General features: G+C 46.6%; 1 protein-coding gene across 1 annotated transcript in view; it reads right to left on the bottom strand.

Moving 5' to 3' along the window:
* Nucleotides 1-15,729, bottom strand: part of KLHL3 (kelch like family member 3) — a 45,447-nt gene extending 29,718 nt beyond the window's left edge. The window contains exons 1-3 of the mRNA XM_054287844.1: nucleotides 15,654-15,729; nucleotides 7,966-8,082; nucleotides 4,821-4,927 (exon numbers count right to left, since the gene is read on the bottom strand). Of these exons, the coding sequence (XP_054143819.1) occupies nucleotides 4,821-4,927; nucleotides 7,966-8,082; nucleotides 15,654-15,667 (238 nt within the window). The 5' untranslated portion in view covers nucleotides 15,668-15,729. The remainder of the gene's footprint in view (nucleotides 1-4,820; nucleotides 4,928-7,965; nucleotides 8,083-15,653) is intronic.
* Nucleotides 15,730-15,762: the final 33 nt, after the last annotated feature.

Below are 15,762 nucleotides of genomic sequence, written 5' to 3'. Positions count from 1 at the left end.
AGGGACAGACTCAAAGAGACTGTGGATGTGTCTTACAAAGGCCTTTGAGAAATAGAGTTTTATATCTGTTTATTAATGTTTTAAATATATATACATATGGACAGAATGAATATGAATGAATGTGAATGAACATGAATGAATATGAATTGATATGTTACAACAGCAACATTTGGGGTTTTTTTCTGTATACCCTATATTAAAAGCAAAGCAGTGTTATTATCTTTCTTTAGAAAGAAGCTAAAAGAATATGAGTGAAAATAAATGAATATGAATTAATATGAATGAATATGTTATAACAGCGACAGTAGGGCATTTTTTTTGGTATACGCTACATTAAAAGCAATGCAGTGTTATTCTCTTTCTTTAGAAAGAAGCTAAAACCTGCTCAGAAGAACAAGCACACAGACGAGCAGTTAAACCCAGCATGCAGCAAGCTTCTCTCCTAAATTACGCTGCTGTAAGCTATCCATCACTTACACCTTGTGCAAAGCATCCACACTGAAAGATGCAGTTCTCATCTCTCCCCTTCCCAACCTCACACCTTTGGATCCAAACTGTTTCCCTTCCACAAACCCATAAGTACATGGAACTAGAGCAATAATTTCCTCCCTGAATACACAAAGCAAAGCCCCACAGCTGTGTAAGAGCCTATTCATGACCCAGAGCTTTATGCACACCTCCACACTCCCCGTGCAACAGGAGCACATCAGAGGAACAAAAACATCCAGTGGGGAGGAGAAAGGACTCCCCAAGGCCCTTCCAGCATCCCCACACATGCTGACCTCACCCAGGAGTTAATCACCAGGACCTCCACAGAAAAGAAAGAACAAACTCCCAAGTGGAAAGAAAATGATAGGTGGAAAAACAAAGCTAAACAAAGGAGAGCACGAAGAAATGTCAATTCTTCAACCTGGGCATGAATAATCACTACTCTCAGAAATCTGGTGACTCAGTACTGCTGTGGGATTAAGTGGAAAAATATTTCCTGCAGCCTATAGAAGTAATTACAGCCTACATCTCTGTGCAGCATTCCACAGGACGTGGCCAGGCACAGTAAGTGCACAGCACAGTCAGATGCTAAAGAGGGCCCAAGCTTGAGCAGAACCTGGATCCTGCTAATTGAACTTTGCTGACTTTCCCTATGTGAATAAGGAGGCGAATAATAGGAGTGGGGTGGGACCACGAGTGTTAGAACAGTCAACAATGTCCTGAGAATTGAAATAATATTTGCCCCAAATTCAGTTTTTAAAATTGAATAATGAAATGTTATTCAGAGAAGCTCATGAATACAAACGTACCAGTACAAAGGGATAAATGGCCTACATTTGGGAGGCCTTCAAAGCAGGTAGGACTTTTTAATTGACAAAATGTCATCTTCACATACTTCCTCCCCCTAAAAAACCCCATACATCTCCAGAGATGAAAGGGTGCTTCTGAGGACAGAGCAGTTCCTATCAGCCCTGTGGTGCTGGAGGTGCCTGTGAGGAGCACTCAGTGACCCCCCTGCATGGGGAGGGTGAGTGGGACCCCCAGCCCGGCAGGACCCTCGGTGTGGGGAGGTGCTCAGCCACACACACCCAGAGATCAATGCAGAAATAGCTGCAGGGACCAATCTGATAACATCATCTCTCCTGGTGGCATCCATGTGACACAAGCAACAAAAATAAAAGCTGTGTGGGCTTCCCCACCCACCAGCAAGCTGCCAGCCCTGCATACCAACAGCCTCCTCTGGCTGTGCTGCAGGACCAGCCCGGGAGGGTCCCGTGTGCTGTGCCCACCTTTGGACAGGAGCCAACCCAGAGCCATCCAGCCACTCCCACTGTCACAGGGGGACAAGTCTCCAGGGCTGGGGAATGGGAAAGAGCCTGGAGACACCACAAGGGAACCAAGGCAGGGGTTGGTGCAGACCAGGAGCAGGCAACAGACCCAGGGCAAGCCTGGGGAGCAGCCTGTGGGCAGCTGGATGCTGGAGCACTGAGGGCATCTCATCTCACATCTCTTCAGAAAAAAAACCCTACACCTTAAACCCCACAAAACACAACTCCTAGGGTGTCTTTCGTAAGTCAGACTCCAGCCCTAGCTGACACCATAATTACAGACTAATTCCAATCACTAGCACCTCTCACACGTGAGGAAGGGCTGCCTCACAGGATGCACTGCACAGACCCCATCCCTGCACACTGCAGCCAGGCACACACCAGGGATGAGGTGAGAGGGAGCAAAGGCAGGCAAATCAGGCAGGGTGGCTCTGAGCAAACCTCTGTAGGGGACAGACTTAGCACACACCAGCCCCTCTTGGAGGCAATCCTTTCCTGCACCACACTCAACATCAGCAGTGCCCTTTCCACTCCCCTCTGTTCATCAGGGCAAGAAGAGAGCAGAGCTCTGTTTTGTCACAGGATGAACCACACTCCAAACTGCAGCAGCCCACAGTGCTGTGTTTACCCAGCACAGCAGCCTGCCCTGCTCCTACACATTGCATTTCCCAGTGCAAAGCCACAGCTTTGGCTGTTTCCTAAGTCACAGATGTGAGTGCATGAGTGCACTGGATAACAAAACCACAGCTTCTCACACATGGGGTGAGTGCTTTGAAGCAGCAAATAAAACCTGCAAGGGAGGTTTCTGCTTCCTCCTTCAGCACTTCCAAAATTCCTAAGGTATCTGACAGAAGCAGTCCTAGCAGTGTCACTGGAGTATTTGTCACCCTTTCTGAAATGATTTTGTTTTCTTCTAAATGGACAGACATCACTGTCCCAAATCATCCCCACAGCATAGTGCCAATAAGGACCAGCAACCAAATGCTCTAGAATTGGACCTCCCAATGCTCTAGAAAGCCAGCATGGAAAGGGACACTCAGGAAGTACTGGTCCCATCTCGCCTTCAGCGGTGGAAGATACAAATGGAAAATGTGCCTACCCAATTTCAGACTTTCCAGGAATACTTCAGAGAGGAGTGGCTAACCAAAGGACACACATGGCTTAGGAAAGACCCCAGGGTCATCACAAGGTCATTCATGGCCCCAAAGTCAGGGCAGCTGACACTGACAGAGCCTGCAGAGCAAGCAGTGGTGAAGGTGGGTGAGCTGTGGGTCCCAGTGTGGTTCCCAGTGCTCACAGCTCCACACTGATCACTCACTGCTCACTGCTGGGGGATCCTCCAGAGGGAATTCAGTGTGCACAAGCAGCTCCTGCAAATACCCCTACAGAGCAGCTGAACCTGAGCACTTGGCTCTATCACTGCTGTGCAGTGCAAAAAACCAAATTACAACACCCAGCTGGTGCTGAAAGTGTGATTTTAAACTGTCCCCTTGCAGCTGGAAGGAGATCACACACTCTGTGTGATCACACGAGACATCCTTGGGAATTTGGGGCTAGCCAGACTGAAAGCAAAGGCAGAGCTGCTCTTTGCCTGACCCTCTGGCCCCGGGGACTCGTCAGGGGGAGGGGACAGGCGGCTGCCAGGCTGTCACCCAGCCCAGGGCAGCCACATGATGGGTGAGCTGATTACTGTTTAACTCACAGAGTGAGGGATTACACGGCCCAGAGAATTCCTGCATGGAAACATGAGCAGCCCTGCACCACCACCTTCCCACTCAGATGACCTCTAAGGATCAGAGGGTTTTTCCAAGGGTTTTTCTTTATTACACTCTTCATCAGGAACAAGCACCACAAGTTGCCCACACACACAGCTGTTTCTGAGCAGCGCTTGCTCCTCTGCCTCACCATGCAGCCAGTACCAGAAAACACAAATGCTCCCCACCTTAGCTCACCACACTGATAAAGCCACCATGGGCAGTGTCACATCTCACACCTGAGGTTTTCTCCCCACCTCCATCACAGAAAGGAAAAAAGCTTCACTAACAACAAGCTCTTTCCTGAGAAATGCTGCATTCTGCTTCCAGCAAAATGAATTAAACTAGGTCTAATCTCAAGGCTTTTAAAAGGAAGAAACAAGGCCCAGACCACAAGCAAATGAACATGAAACAGGGAAAAAAACCCTGAACTTCATTTATGTTGGAGCTCAGGGGCAGTAAAAACCATTCCCTGGGGTGTACAATCATTTTCATTGTATTTGTCAGTTCCTATCCTGAAAATGAGGGCAAAGAAGGGAATGAAGCTCAGGAGTTTCTGACCACACTAATTTTACTAGAATGACTTTAATAAGCTGTTCACTCCCCTCCCTCAGGACTGACCTAGCTTTCTTTGGGTTTTTTTTGCTGACCCATCTGGGCACAGCCTTTGAAGGGCACCTGCTCCAAGGATCAGGTGATCAGAGTAGGAATTTTGTCCTCTTCTTCCTTTCTGTCATTACCAAAACACACTGGGCTGCAGCAACTCACCCTGTTAAAAAGCTGGGCTGCTAAAACACACTGGGATCAAGAGAACAACGGTGTTATTTCAGGCAGCAGAAAAAAGTGCCATGGGAGATTAAACATCTGTGACTGCCAAATCAGTATCGGCAGGACTGAGCCTTGAAACTACAACTCCTGTGCCAGCAACTTCTTTGATGTGCACCATGAACATTTAGGGCACTGAACACGTGCTCAGTGGTAATGTTTTCATGATCCAAGGTCTTGTTAGGGGGGAAAAAAACTAACACACAAAGCAGTGAGCCAAACTCCACAGGAACCTCACAGTGCTATATACTCACCCCACAGGAATTAGTAAAGGGTGGCCAGCATCACCCATCAAGTACAGCAAACTCATCTGTCCCCCTTCTCTCTCAAGGAAACCTCATCAGCCTGTGCTGCAGTTCCTGACAGAGGGCTGAGCACAGCAATGGCCTGTTCAGCCCACACTCTCTGGTGTCACAAGCAGTACCTGTAAACATGGCACAGAAATAGGGGCTGCAGGCTGCCAGCACCACCCGGTGAGCTTCCATCTCCACGGTCTCGGCCACAATCACCACATCGCACAGGAGCCGCTTGCTGGGGAGACACCACAGAGGACAAAGATCATTTCAGAACTCGGTGTCAGGCTAAAAGCTACATCACCACAGCCCCAAAAGAATGGAAGACCCACCATTACAGACACAGCACCTGAGCTTCTGCCAAAACCCAGGGGAAGGTTCTCTAATGCTTCAGTACCAGCTCCTGTCACTGTTTGCCTACACAGCAAAGCCTGAATCCTCCTGAGGCTGCAGCCCTGCCTGTGCTTCTGCTTTCCTCAGGGGAAAAAACCTGGAAGCCAAATGAGGCATACATGCTGCTCAAAGAACAAAGGACAAGCAGCTCCTTCACCTCTCAAACAAGCAGGGCTTGGAGGAGGCACAGAAGAGCTTAAAGATTTGGGCACTACCGACTACAAGATTTGGTCAGGCTCTAGTAGATCTGTAAGACAAGAAATAGCCATGCACCAGCACCACTTCTGTCTTTCCACAGGGAAAAGCTGGAGTGGAAAGTGAAGTGATTTCTGTACTCCCTTCCATGCTTGCCACAATGGAAAATATGTCCAAAAATATGCCCAAAATATGTCCAAAATATGTCCAAAAATTAGAAATAAAATAATTGTGAGAGGCTGCCTCAGCGATCTGCCAGAGCAGAGGTATCAATCACTGAAGTTTATCCATGGGCCTGAGGACTTCATTTACCTCATGAATTAGTCTGGGATTAAGAGTCACTGGGATAAAGAACAGGGTTCCAGACAGAAACCAAAAAAAAATACCTTGTAAGCTCCCCCACTGACTCATTGTAGAGCTTTGGAAAAGTCACTTCATTAAGGACTGACCTTTTCTGCCTGCCCCACGTCTGTCCTTTGAGGATTCATTAGTTAATGTTTGCACAGAGCTCCGCAGATGCCGACAGCAAGAAGTGCTCAGCCTCCCAATAAGTTGGTTTAAGATGCTTAAGCATACAAATGCAAACTAAGGGTGTTCTTTTCAAATGTCAAGCCCAAAAAAAGGATCTGTCCTGTAAATCTAGATGTTGCCTTCTCTTTGGAAATACTTATCTCCACACTGAACTTTGTCTTTAGGAAACTGCATTATCAAATAAACATACACAGAGCTTCTAATGGACCAGCTATGTCTCTTCTTCTCCATATATTGAAATATGTGATAAAACAGCTGTGAAATGGAGGGTTATAGTTGGAACACAGAAGAAAGTAGGAACTGGCAGTCTGTACCCTACATTCATTCCAGTTTGGAAAGGGGAGGGGCAATGATGGGACCTCTTTAAGAGCCTCTTAATGGAAGCTTCCTCATTTCTTTTAGCTTATGTAAAAGGTGCTCTGCTCAATTCCATTTTGGGCTATAGTAATCTAAAGTACCACTCATAAAATTAATTTCATCTACACTTGCCAACTAAAAGCCTAAGGGACATGGTTTAGTGATGGCCTTGGCAGTGCTGGGTTAAGGGTTGGACTCAATGATCTTAGAGGTGTTTCCAACCTAAACAATTCCATGATTCTATATAGTATATAGGTTAAAGGTTTAGCATGATTTTTCTAGACCCTCTGAATAAGATTTCTGGATGCATGTGAAGGGAGAAACTATTATTCAAGGCATCTATTAACACTGACTTCTGAGAGCTTAACAGATCCCAACCTCAGTGCACATTTAAGAAATGTGAAAACTGTATATTCCACAACAGCAACAGGAGCCAACAAAAAAAAAAAAAAAACAAATAAAAAAAAAAAACCTCCAAAAAACAAAAAACCAGTACTCAGAAGATGCAAACATCATACAGGTGCTTAATGGCAGCTTTCATTCTTCTATATTTTATCTTTTCAGTATTGCACAAGATACCTAACCACAGGCACTAAGAAACATTGTCTCCAGTTACTCCCACTCTGCTTCAATTAACAAAGGAATAATGGTAGCACAATAGATTTCTGAATATAGCTGCACCAAACTTTAGCTTCAGATCCTTTGCTTTCAGTACAAAGAAAGGACCAGAAGGATGTCAGTTAAAAGTTTAAAAAAAAAAAATTACAACATACCCTGCTTCATATAATAGTTACAATATTTCCATTTTGTTCCTATGCAACAGAGAATTGCTGTCAGATATCTGGGGAAGGAAACATTTCCAATCCCTCTCCACACTACAGAAGTGTGTATTAGGAAACTACTTAATCCATGGAGAGTCAGCTATTAGAGCATCTTTTGATTACTTGGAGTGTGCAGAAGAGCAGAGGGTGTTTGTTACCTGCTTTCATCACATCCCCTCAGCAGTTAGGGAGCACGTACATTCATGAGTGTGACACACATACTTTACATAAGAATTCTTTTTAAAACTAGAAAGGTGAAAAGTCTAATGAATTAGTCAGAGAAATGCTCACTGAACTTCTGTCTGGTTAGTGGGATAAGAGCCACCAAGAAACAATTGAGGCTGAACCACTGCCACCACCTTGCTGATGTGATGACAGCAGTTTTCAAGGCTGTGTTCAGAGATTTTTTTTCAGCCTCTGTTCTCCCTGTACCCATAGAGCTGTGTAAAGACCAAGGTGTTCTCTTTTAACTAATATGGGGATTTTTCAATTTGCAAGAAGAGAGCTGACATTCTTCCTGAGTACTTGCTTTGTTTCACCCCTTACTTTGGAGTGCTGAGCCCAGACTGAGTGATGCCGCTAGTTAAAGAGGCTAAGAACAGTACATTAATAATCTTTGGTCTGTAATTATGTGTAGGTGTCTTAATGTCTGTAATGTTCTATTATTGGGTTTCAGACCCTTATCTCAGTTAAGGACATAGTTTACAGCTTAATTTGCTGTAAGTAATGGAAAAGACTAAATGAATTATCATCTATAAATTAAGGCCATGACTTAGATAATGTTTTTGGGAAGACAGAGGTCTGAGACTGGGGAGAGCAGCCCATCACAAAAGGATTTTTAGGATTAATCATTATTTGTGATTAATCCTCCACATGCAACCATTAGCTGTAATAAAAATGGCAGAGACTATTTTCTATGTCCCTCAATCAGCACAATTCTGCTAAACCAGAGAGGAAGCCCAGTAAGTCAAAAGTGTACCTCCGTAATTCATTCATGACCTTGAAAGCCTTTCTCATGTGAGAGGGATTGACTGTCACTGTCCTCTGGTCCTTTTCATCTTCAGCTGCCTCAGAGGAACGGGAACTCTGCTTAATGCTAAAAACAGGGACAAAAAAAAAAAGGAGCAGAAAGTTTGATTCAATGGCACTTTAAAAAACAAGCATCCTAAAACTGCAGCACAGGGTATTAAGCATGGAGCCACTCACAAGTCAGTCAGTCAGTTTAGGTTCTCCACATGAAGTACATCAAAAACTGCAGCTACTTCTGCATGTATGTTGAAAGCCAACTCAGCCCACATTTCAGCCAGCAGGGAAGAAAAGAATGAAGTGCCAAACACCTGAGGACAAAGCCCAGTCTTACAGGCTTCAGGCCAGGAAAGCAGTATTATGTTCAAGCCAGAACATAATTGCCTCACTGAATAAAAATGGACTTCAACACTGGGAACTACAAGAGTACCATGGATTTTTTTTAACATTCATACCAAGAAAAAGAAGTTTAGCCTTCAATGTCCCATCTGAAAAAGGCAAGCACACAATACATGACTTGTATCTTCTTTAGAGGCAAGTAGAAAAGGGCTATTAAATCTCCCTGCACAGCTTTCAAAGCTTTACTGAAGCTGCTTTCCATTTCAGAAATAGTCTATTTATTGCCACTGAAACATATGGAATGCATTATTAAACCTTCCTGGCAGAAGCACCAGCTCCATAGGTAATGTCAAACCAGAGGCACTCAGCTCTGTGCTGTGTTTAACCAGGCCAACAGGTGCCTAAGGCACACACGTGGCCTCATTACTTTGGTGGGAGCATTGGCTCTTTACACACAACTGACAGCAGGTCAATATCTCCACCTCCCTGGTCTGAGAGCCTGTGAAATCACTCAGAGCTAAAGGCTCCCACCTGAGAAAGGAGCAGCACTTTGAGGCAGGTCCCTGTTCTGCTGACCCCTCAAACCCTGACAGCAAAGGCAAACAAGACAAGCCAAGGAGGGCTGTCCTTGTCTAAAGCCAACCCCAAGAGAATGGTAGATCTCAGGAGACAACCCCATGTGCCTGACTGGAGACCTTCTCAGAGCTTTTCCTTCCAAGGGACAGTCTCCTTCACCTTTGTTCCCTCCTCCCTACCACCCTTCTTAGACGGGCTGGCATGATAAAACAGGCTGAATTGGGCTAAACCAGCAGTCTGGAGAGCCCAGCATCCTGGCTCTCTGGTGAGCAGAGGGTGATGTCTGAAGGAGGGCACAGAGCAGGGAAGTGTGGCAGGATCCTTCCCACAGCACCCTGTCAGCTCCTGTCAAGGTGTGCATGCATGCACATATATCTCTATACACAAGCACACTTACACACACTGACTTTCCCTTTGAAAAACACATCATTCACTATTTACAACCCCTGCAGTGTGAAGCCTTGGCTAACATTACACCCTGCCTGCTCCTGGCCAGTGGCTGTCACCACCCCCGTGTCCCCTGACAGCACACAAAGCTCTCTGCCCCCACAGCAGCCTTTGGGGGGCTGCACTCTCCTTCCTGCAGAGGCTGAGCAGCAGCCAAGCTGCACACAGCTCAGATCCAGCCTGCATACTGAGCAGCCTCCAGCTTTGTGCTGAGACAAAGGTTAATGCCACAAACCAGCCAATTCTTTCACTTTGCTGAGCGAGTGGAATATTCTCAGCCATAAGCGAAGCCACAAGGCTGAGCAGAACATCACTCAGCACATGTCCCAGGGAGGGAGACAACTTCCCAACTCCGTTACACTCATCATCCAATTAGCTTAGTGTGCTGGGTTAAAAGAAGAAAAATCAGAAAGAATTCCTCGTGTTAAATGTTCAGCATTCAAGGGACTGGTACCAGGCAATGACACAAACAGCTTTTCTGTCCCTGAGGAACACTGAACTCATTCTGTGCCACACCAACTGCCAGAGGTGTCCATGGCCATGGAGCTGCGCTGGCACTTGGCTCTTCCCCAGCTCTGCACACTCTGGTGAGGAATTCTTCTTGCTGCAGGGACACAGCCAAACCCAGCTCAGCCTCAGTGCAGGGTCTGTCACAAACCCTCATTGAGACTTTAGGCCAGGTGACCACAGCTTTCAACACCCCAGCATAAACCCTTGATTTTTACAGAGCTAAACCTGCCCATGTGGCACCACTGAGGCAAGAAGGGAAAAAAAGGCTCTGGAAGTGCTGGAAGTGCAAGTGACTTCATGGGGCTTTCAGGCTCCAAAGCTGGAACACGTACAGGAAGTAAGCAGTGTAAACAAAAAAGAAAAAAAATTAAAAAGAAAGTGAAACCAAAAGAAGCATCAGGGAGAGCCACTCCCATTGCTCTGGAGCAGGACATCTGGATCACCACAGGACACTGCCCTGGGCAGCCTCACAGACACCTCAGGGACCCAAAACCCAACCATGCACACAGAAACCATGGGGGCTCTTTAATAAGAACAAGCACACTGCTGAGATTTGTTTATTAGCTCTCCAGTGCCAGGGACCAAAGATGTTCAAACTTTTCTGCTGGCAAAAGATACAGTTCAAGGAACACAGCAAGTTTCATTGAACACCAAAGTAAATGTCAGGTCAAATGTCAAGCTTTCATAAAGCCTCAACTGCACCAACATTTGTCTGTGTATTTTAAAAGCAAAAAAACTTGCTTCAGGACTTTGGAAGAAGATCAATCAGCTCTTTCTAAAAAGCAGGAAAGATAAGTTTTCAAAAATCATCCTAAGAGACACCCTCAGCTTAATTAAAAGGGGCAGATTTCAGAATTTGCCAAAGAGAAAATACTGCAGATTGTCTGGTTAAAAACTTATTTCAAAAAAGATCAAGATATGCTATTTAAAGTTTTTTCCAAGTGACTCATATCAAAAAAAAACATATTTGAAGAATTAATGGCTTAGAGCCTTTAACTCATCTCTAAGACTGATTCAGCTCCCGTAGAATTGTGTTCCAGTAACAGAGAGAGGATGATTTTATCTGGAAGAGATATTTTACACTCCCATGCACATACTCTCAGAGATCACTGACACATTTCCAACATAAAAATGCAAGAACCTGAATGCTCCAAGCAAATGCACCCTGACAGAAAGCAAAAGCTGCTCCTGAGAAGACCAAACCACTACATTCCACAGCCTTTTCTGAGATTTGTCCCCCCACAAGGCTGAGAATTATTACATTTATTACACTGCTGTTATTTTAATGGATTAAAGCAAAGGAGGAATAGGGTCCTCTGATCAAAGATGCCAGCCAAGACCAACTGGAGATGCCAGAACCCCATGAGCACAGGGACATTTTCCCCACGTTTGCCAAGCTGATGTCCTACTACAGCAGCAGGGCTCGTGAGCAGCTGCCAGGAGCAATTTGTTCTATTCCTGGGCTATCCGAGGCCGTGCACTCAGTGAATGGACAAATGATTTAATTTCCCTGGGCCAGATGAACATCCTCTTTACAGGCACAGCAGGATGCTCCTAAAATGAGCAGAGAGGCTCTTAGTTTCAGACAGTGCCAGCCCCGCTGCCCCCTCCTGCGTGGCCTTTCAGTGATGTCCCCAAGCAGAACAAATGAACCCCTATTTGAGAGTGCCCAATTAAGGCAGTGAAGCTAATCACCACCCTGTCGACACCGTGTTCCTCCTCTCCAGGACCCCCTAGCAGGGCTGGGCTCAGGTTGCCAGGGTTCCCTGCCCAAGTGTGGCCACCACCCAGCTGACAGGAAGGTATTTTAAAAGCCATACCCCACCGTTCTGCTGCCCGCACGTACCAACTGTAAAGTTGGGTTGCCTTAGTTACCAGCAATAATTACAGATGTCTTTGTAGATTATGTGAAAGAATAAAAGCCTTCCTTAGAGATAAACTGTCCCCTGGCAAGATTATTGCCGCGCAGAGAGCTGGTAAACCCCAGGAACAAAAATCCCAGCTCTGCCAAATCCAGTTCTAACACTGGCTTTATGGGAGCCAGGAGTTCACCCTGGAGGAAGGGCAGACCTCAAATGCAGTCTCCTTCAGAGCACAGAGGGGCAAGGTTCTGCTCATGTTTCTGGGAGAACAGCCCCCAGGCTCAGCTCCCAACCCAACAGGAACACCACAGAGCCCCCCTCCACCAGGCTCTCCCACTGGGGATGGGGCACCAGACATTGTCCAGCCCAGCCCCATCCCACTGTGCATCCCTGGGAGCTGCTCTCCTCTCCTGCCTCAGCACCACAGGCTGAGCTCTGCTCTCCTGGTTGGTCCCCAAAACCGCAGAGCTTCAGCACCACAAGCTGGGTCAAAGACCCAGCCAGGCTCAGAGTCCTGCACGGGCAAGCCAGCACACCTGGATTCACTTAAAAGTGTCTGCTAACCATGAATTTCCAAAGCCTGTGGAGCTTCTTTGGGGGATACGTAAGAATCATCACCAGAAAATGTTAATCTACAGTTTCTGAGAGGTTTGGCATCACTCTGGCCTAAAAACCTGACAGATGCCCAGTAGCAGTTAGTAGTCTTCAAAACCTTAATACCTGTACAAAAATCAACATAGACCAAAATTAGTCTTAGTTTTACTCTAAGCACAAGGAAAAATCATTTTACTTTAACTGGCCTAATTCTCTGTTTAGAATCAGCACCCCAAATCACAGGACAAATACATTATGCCCAATAGTTTTATTCCTCTATTTTATTCCTCTTTTCCTTACTGTGTCTGTATCTAGGCAGACACAGTAAGAAAAACACGTCAGTGTAATGGCATATTTATAAAAATCTCAATTTCTGAATTTGTCTTTAGGTACATACAAAGACATTAAAAAAATTGTGACTGAAGGGATCTACATACTGAACTGGGTTTTGAGAGGATTTCAGAGAAATGCATTATCATTAAAACATATGGGAGGCAGCGTAATGGAAAGGATTATTTTTCTTTTAATAGCAATATTATTTTCCTATTTTGTTGATTTTTTTCAGTGCCTAGATGAACACGGAGACATTAGCTTAGGAAAACACACAATTGGCATACAGCAGATCCCCAAAAGGGTATTCATATCAAAGAAGACCTCCGGGGGAAAGAAGACTTTGGGAACTAGTGAAAAGAAAAGTCCTTGCTGACACTAATGGAAACAACACAAAATAACTCAAATATGACAATACCATTGGCTTTCAAAGACAAGTATTATATTTCTCAGATACCACAGACTACCTTAACTTAAATATAAAACCACAGGTGTTTTAATATTTTAACAAAAATTAGCATTCCAGAGGGTTTTTTCCTATTCAAACTCTTTCAAATTCAGAACCAGAGTATCATGCCTAACTACAAGCCTTGTGCAATTTCTCCATAAAATAGAAGTACCATCATTTTACTATGAGCTCAGTAAAAGAAAAGCAGGATTCTGAAATATTTTATTGCCTCATGTGAATGTTTCAGGTTGAATCTCCCTTGCCCTCAGGTGCTTCTGCTCATGTGCAATGACATGGGCACACGATACCACTGAGTGTCCTGGGTGTGCAAGTTAACAGGATACTTGAGTCTGGCCAGGCTCAGGACCAGAGTCAGAGGTGAAGTGAGCACCAACAGCACGGATCCTCACCAACCACAAAAAGGGAAAATGCAATAATGTCAAAAACCAGGGGGAACTCTGCCATAGTGAAAGCCACCAAGCGTAAAATTTGAGGAGCAGTCTGCCCAACACAGATCTGAGTTTAAACGGGGGGCAAAAGCACAGCACCAAGCACAGACTGAGCCCACCAAGCTCAGTTCTGAGCACCTCCTCCCAGGGCTTGCTCTGAGCAGCCAAAGCAGCCCCAGCACAGCCCCACACACTGTGCCCTTTTAACCAGAAAGCAGGTGAATATTTCCAGCTTTTCTTGCCAAGAGTCAAACCCCACATCACTACTGCCCACAACCAGTTCAGGACCGCCTTCCTCTTCCCAAAAACTAGAAATGAAAGCAGCAATTTGGGTAATCATTCCTCACTTCCAGAGGCAGAGAACATGCTGATGGGGACAGCCCTTCATGCCCTAAAAACAGATGGTCTGGAAAAAACAGGATAAGGTAAAACACTCCAGGTATTTTCCCAGTGGCTTTTTCACCACTGTATCCCCAGAAAAAGGCCTCCAGTCAAAATGAGACCATTGCTGGTAGCCATCAAAAAAAAAAGTAACAAACAACTGTGCCAAGGATGAGCCCAGCCTAGGGTATCAAAACAGCTCTGTTCCATTTCCTCAAACACAGGCTCATTTATACAAATAAAGAGGAAAAAAAAAAAAACACACAAGAAAAGGAAATCCCATTCCATGAGCTGGCATCTAGTGTGACAAACTAAGATTTCAAGGCACTTGAAATTAATTAATATTTGGATTCATATTCAGAGGTGACTGTTCACACCATTAGGGGAAGCAGAAGCCCTGCAATGAGAAACGTGGCAGGATGAAAGGTTTTGCACATTAAATACACAAACAATTGCAACCCTTGAGTCACAGAAGGGTAGAAAGCTGCCCTTTGGAGCTTGGAAAACAACTCCTACAGGCTGCTGTGAATGTTTTCCCTCAACAGAAGGAAAATTTCCAGAATTTGGGGGTTTACTCCAGCTTAATTTTCTAATGTATCATATTCAAACAAAACTCCTGTCAAGCCCTGACATTTAGTCCTACCAGCAGGTCAAGCCCCCTCTCTGTTCCCCCACTCCCTGCAAGGTCACCAGCACAAAAGGAAGCACTCAGCATATCCTGTTCTTAAAAAAATATTGTAAAAACTCCAGACCAGTTTAACGTTTCATTTGAAGAAGCACAAGTAGCTTCTGGTGTGCAAAAGGCACCTGACAGAGGGAAGCAATGAGGGCAGAGCCAAAACACTGAACATCTCTGGCATGCACGAGGTCCCTGCGCAGAATAATATCTTTTATGCGTTCAGTGGACATTAGGTCGACTCTGTAAACACTTCTTCACGCAGGTTTTGGAGCAAAATATCTGCCTGGCAGGAAATAAAGTCTACACAGCCCAGCTCCGGTGCGAGGGAGGCGCGGGATGCCCTGCACTGCCCGAGCACCGCACACCGCCGGCAGGAAACCGACCCCAAAGCACCCACGGGCGTGAGGGATTTTCACTCGTGACTCAGAAAAGCAGCGAATATCAGCGAACATCAGCGACTCTGTCTTGAGCGGAATGCCGAAGTCGGCTGCCTGAGGTTCCAGGCGCAGGCAGGGCACACACAAACCCAGCACGTTGTGCCGGCGGGGCAGCTACCCACCCCCCTGTCCTGCATCCCACCCCTTAGTCCTGTATCCCAAACCCCTGTCCTGCATCCCACCTCTCTGTTCGGCATTCCACCCCTCTGTCCAGCACCCTTCCTCCTTGCCCGGCATCTCAGCCCACTGTCCTGCATCCCACCCCCCTGTCCGGCATCCCAGCCCCCTGCCCCGCACCTCCATTTTAGCGAACACCCCCCGACCTGCCTCCCTCACGTCCTCAATTCCATCCCAAGCATATCGCACGGAAGCCCCTGGGCTGCGGGGCTTCGCCGCTGTCACCATGACATTGCAACATCCCCGGGGCTCGGCGGGCTCCCGCGGCGGGAGCCGTCCATCCCCGCCGGGGTCCCCGCAGCCGCGCCCCGCATTCCTGCGCACAGCCCCGGCAAGGGCATCCCCATCCCGCCGCGCTCCGGGCGCACACAAAGGCTGCCTGCCTGCCTGCCTGCCTGCCGGCGGTACGCACCTCTCCTCCTCCATTGTGCGGGGCGGCGGCGGGGCCGGCTCAGCGCCCCGGGCCCGGCATGGCTGCGAGCGGCCGCCCCCGCCGCGGGCCGCTTCCTGCGGGAGCGCTG

This window comes from Melozone crissalis, unplaced genomic scaffold, assembly GCF_028551555.1.
Source record: "Melozone crissalis strain CALT ecotype California unplaced genomic scaffold, PUWL_Pcris_2 ptg000061l_1, whole genome shotgun sequence".
Classification (NCBI taxonomy): Eukaryota; Metazoa; Chordata; class Aves; order Passeriformes; family Passerellidae; genus Melozone; species Melozone crissalis.
Note: the sequence above shows the minus strand (reverse complement) of the source record. Positions and strands in the feature narration are given on the sequence as shown.